General features: G+C 41.6%; 1 protein-coding gene across 1 annotated transcript; it reads left to right on the plus strand.

Moving 5' to 3' along the window:
• The first annotated feature begins 220 nt into the window (after positions 1-220).
• LOC114107667 (olfactory receptor 7D4-like) lies at positions 221-1,168 on the plus strand. Its single transcript, XM_027955053.2, has one exon. It carries the CDS (start codon positions 221-223, stop codon positions 1,166-1,168), a length of 948 nt encoding a protein of 315 aa, XP_027810854.2.
• Positions 1,169-3,019: the final 1,851 nt, after the last annotated feature.

Consider the following 3,019-nt stretch of genomic DNA (forward strand, 5'->3'; position numbering starts at 1 on the left):
AGATTCATGTTAAAGTAATGAAAATGGGAATAACTATACACACTTAAAATGGAAATGCATTGCCCATTACTTGAATGGATCATTGTCTTTGGCAGGGAATCAACAGGGATAAAGGTCCTCCATCCAAGGGTGAAAAGGTAAAGTGACAACTACCTGAGGTGCCACCTGGGTGTTCCTGGAGCTCTGCTCTTGCCCCATCTGCAGCAGATATATGAATGACATGGAAGCAGAGAACCACACAGGAATATCACAGGTCCTCCTCCTGGGCCTCTCAGAGGACCCAGACCTGCAGTCCCTTCTCTTTGGACTGTTCCTGCTAATGTACCTGGTCACAGTGCTTGGGAAGCTGCTCATCATCCTGGCCGTCAGCTCTGACTCCCACCTCCACACCCCCATGTACTTCTTCCTCTTCAACCTGGCCTTTGTGGACATCTCTTTCACCTCCACTATGGTCCCTAAGATGCTGGTGAACATCCAGGCACACAGAAAAGACATCTCTTATACAGGCTGCCTTACTCAGGTGTATTTTTTTATGATTTTTGCTGGTATGGATAAATTCCTTCCTACCGTGATGGCCTATGACCACTTTGTGGCCATCTGCCACCCCCTGAACTATACGATCATCATGAACCCCAGGCTGTGTGTCCTCTTGGTTCTGACATCTTGGTTCATCATTTTCTGGGTCTCTCTGCTTCATCTTTTACTGATAATGCGTTTGACCTTCTCTGTACACACAGAAATCCTAAATTTCTTCTGTGACCTGTCTCCCCTTCTCAAGGTGGCCAGCTCTGATACCCACATCAACAACATCATCCTGATCATCCTGTATGTAGCAACTGCCCTGCTGAGTGTGTTTCCTGTCACTGGGATCCTCTACTCTTATTCTCAGATTGTCTCCTCTTTAATGAGGATATCTTCCAATGGGAGTAAGTATAAAGCCTTTTCCACCTGTGGGTCTCACCTCTGTGTGGTCTCCTTGTACTATGGGACAAGTCTTGTGGAATACCTCAGCTTTATTCTGACCCAATCTTCCCAAGGAAGCACAATTGCCTCAGTGATGTACACTGTGGTCACCCCCATGCTGAACCCCTTCATCTACAGCCTGAGGAACAAAGATGTGAAGGGGGCCCTGGGGAGACTCCTCAGCAGAGCAGCCTCTTGTCATTAATAGAACAGTGACCTCGGTGCAAAGTGGACCTCGTGCTCCTAAGGCAAATGCTGAGTTTCAACATCTTAGATCTTTTTCTTTCCTAAGACACATGCTTCATTTTTTTTTTATTCAGAGGCAATTGAGAGTGACACTTTTTTTTATTGGTTGTTCAAAACATTAAAAAGCTATTGACATATCATATTTCATACATTAGATTCAAGTTGGTTATGAACTCCCAATTTTACCCCAAATACAGATTGCAGAATCACATCGGTTACACATCCACATTTTTACATAATGCCCTATTAGTAACTGTTGTATTCTGCTACCTTTCCTATCCTCTACTATCCCCCCTCCCTCCCCTCCCATCTTCTCTCTCTACCCCATCCACTGTAATTCATTTCTCTCCTTGTTTATTTTCCCATTCCCCTCACAACCTCTTATGTGTAATTTTGTATAACAATGAGGCACTCCCTCCATTACCATGCAATTTCCCTTTTCTCTCCCTTTCCATCCCACCTCATGTATCTGTTTAATGTTAATCTTTTCTTCCTGCTCTTCCTCCCTGCTCTGTTCTTAGTTGCTCTCATTATATCAAAGAAGACATTTGGTATTTGTTTTTTAGGGATTGGCTAGCTTCACTAAGCATAATCTGCTCTAGTGCCATCCATTTCCCTGCAAATTCTATGATTTTGTCATTTTTTAGTGCTGCATAATACTCCATGTTGTATAAATGCCACATTTTTTTTATCCATTCATCTATTGAAGGGCATCTGGGTTGGTTCCACAGTCTAGCAATTGTGAATTGTGCTGCTATGAACATCAATGTAGCAGTATCCCTGTAGTACGCTCTTTTAAGGTCTTCAGGGAATAGTCCAAGAAGGGCAATAGCTGGGTCAAATGGTGGTTCCATTCCCAGCTTTCCCAGGAATCTCCATACTGCTTTCCAGATTGGCCACACCAGTTTGCAGTTCCACCAGCAATGTACAAGAGTACCCTTTTCCCCACATCCTCTCCAGCACTTGTTGTTGTTTGACTTCATAATGGCTGCCAATCTTACTGGAGTGAGATGGTATCTTAGGGTGGTTTTGATTTGCATTTCTCTGACTGCTAGAGATGGTGAGCATTTTTTCATGTACTTGTTGATTGATTGTATGTCCTCCTCTGAGAAGTGTCTGTTCAGGTCTTTGGCCCATTTGTTGATTGGGTTATTTGTTTTCTTATTGTTTAATTTTTTGAGTTTTTCGTATACTCTGGATATTAGGGCTCTATCTGAAGTGTGAGGTTTTTCTTGTGGTTTTTAACCAGCCTTTCTGAGTTGGCTAGGCTCTTTTCAAGATGATATATTTTGTCTTCATTATCTGATGTTCTGGCTTCTACTTGCTCCACTCTGTTGGTGATACTCTCAATTGAGTTTTTAATTTGGTTTATCATTTCTTTCATTTCTAGAATTATTGTTTGGTTTTTTTTTTTTTTATAATCTCTATCTCCTGATAAAGATGCTTAACTTCTTCTTTTACCTGCTTATGTAATTCATTTTCAAAGTGTTCTTTCACTGTTTGGATTTGCTGTTTCGTATCTTCTTTAAGGTTCCATTCCATTTGTCTAAGGTATTCCTTGAGTTCTTTATATGACCATTTTTCTGCTGACTCTAGGTCCTCCTGAATATTTAGGCTGTCCTTCATTGTTTGTACTCCTTTTCTTCCTTGCTTTTTTATGCTGCTCATGTTACTTCTTGTTCTGTTTGACTGCTGAGTTTCTGTTTACTCTTATAGATTTATTTGATGCTTGGGAGGAAAGATATTAGAAGGGAAGGGAAGAAGTCACTAAAGAGAATGAGAGTAGGCAGGTAGAATTCAAGGAAGGGGG

Source organism: Marmota flaviventris, chromosome 1 (assembly GCF_047511675.1).
Source record: "Marmota flaviventris isolate mMarFla1 chromosome 1, mMarFla1.hap1, whole genome shotgun sequence".
In the NCBI taxonomy this organism is placed as follows: Eukaryota; Metazoa; Chordata; class Mammalia; order Rodentia; family Sciuridae; genus Marmota; species Marmota flaviventris.

Excerpts from the sequence above, each read along its gene's own strand:
- LOC114107667 (XM_027955053.2), top strand. The coding sequence starts at position 221 with ATGGAAGCAGAGAACCACACAGGAATATCACAGGTCCTCCTCCTGGGC.